At 46.1% G+C, this 462-nt stretch overlaps 1 protein-coding gene across 1 annotated transcript in view; it reads right to left on the bottom strand.

Moving 5' to 3' along the window:
* Positions 1-203: 203 nt before the first annotated feature.
* Positions 204-462, bottom strand: part of LOC137657569 (craniofacial development protein 2-like) — a 1,098-nt gene continuing 839 nt past the window's right edge. The window contains exon 2 of the mRNA XM_068391902.1: positions 204-462. This exon is cut by the window's right edge and continues 164 nt beyond it. Within this exon, the coding sequence (XP_068248003.1) occupies positions 204-462 (259 nt within the window).

Raw genomic sequence — 462 nt, 5'->3', positions numbered from 1 at the left:
TCTTGTTCTTATTCAGTTCTCTTCTTTTGTCGCACATATCCATGATTTCATCTGTGACCCATCACTGTGTTTTCCTGCGAACGTTTCCAAGCGTTTCGTTTGCAGACTCTATCATGACTTTGTTGAATTGAGCTGTCAGCGTTTCTGCGCTGTGGTCTTCCTCAAGTGTTAACAGTGGGGCAAACTTCCCTCCAGCTGTTGCCTTAAAGGACTCTGCGATATTGGGGTCCCTCAACCTGTCCAGGTTGTGTTTCATCCTCGTGTTCCCTGGCTTCTTGATTGTCTTCAGCCTGAGTTTGTTTGAAGTTCACAAACACCAGATCATGGTCGCTACTGACATCTGCACCAGGGAAAGTTCTTGTCGTAGCTCTTTTGATCCTCGATCTGAACAGATTTTGTACAAGAATGTAGTCGATCTGGTTGTGGTGGATTCCATTAGGTGCATGCCATGTCCAGCGTCGT

This window comes from Palaemon carinicauda, chromosome 18 (genome assembly GCF_036898095.1).
Source record: "Palaemon carinicauda isolate YSFRI2023 chromosome 18, ASM3689809v2, whole genome shotgun sequence".
Lineage (NCBI taxonomy): Eukaryota > Metazoa > Arthropoda > Malacostraca > Decapoda > Palaemonidae > Palaemon > Palaemon carinicauda.
This window is presented reverse-complemented; position numbering and strand designations above follow the sequence as displayed.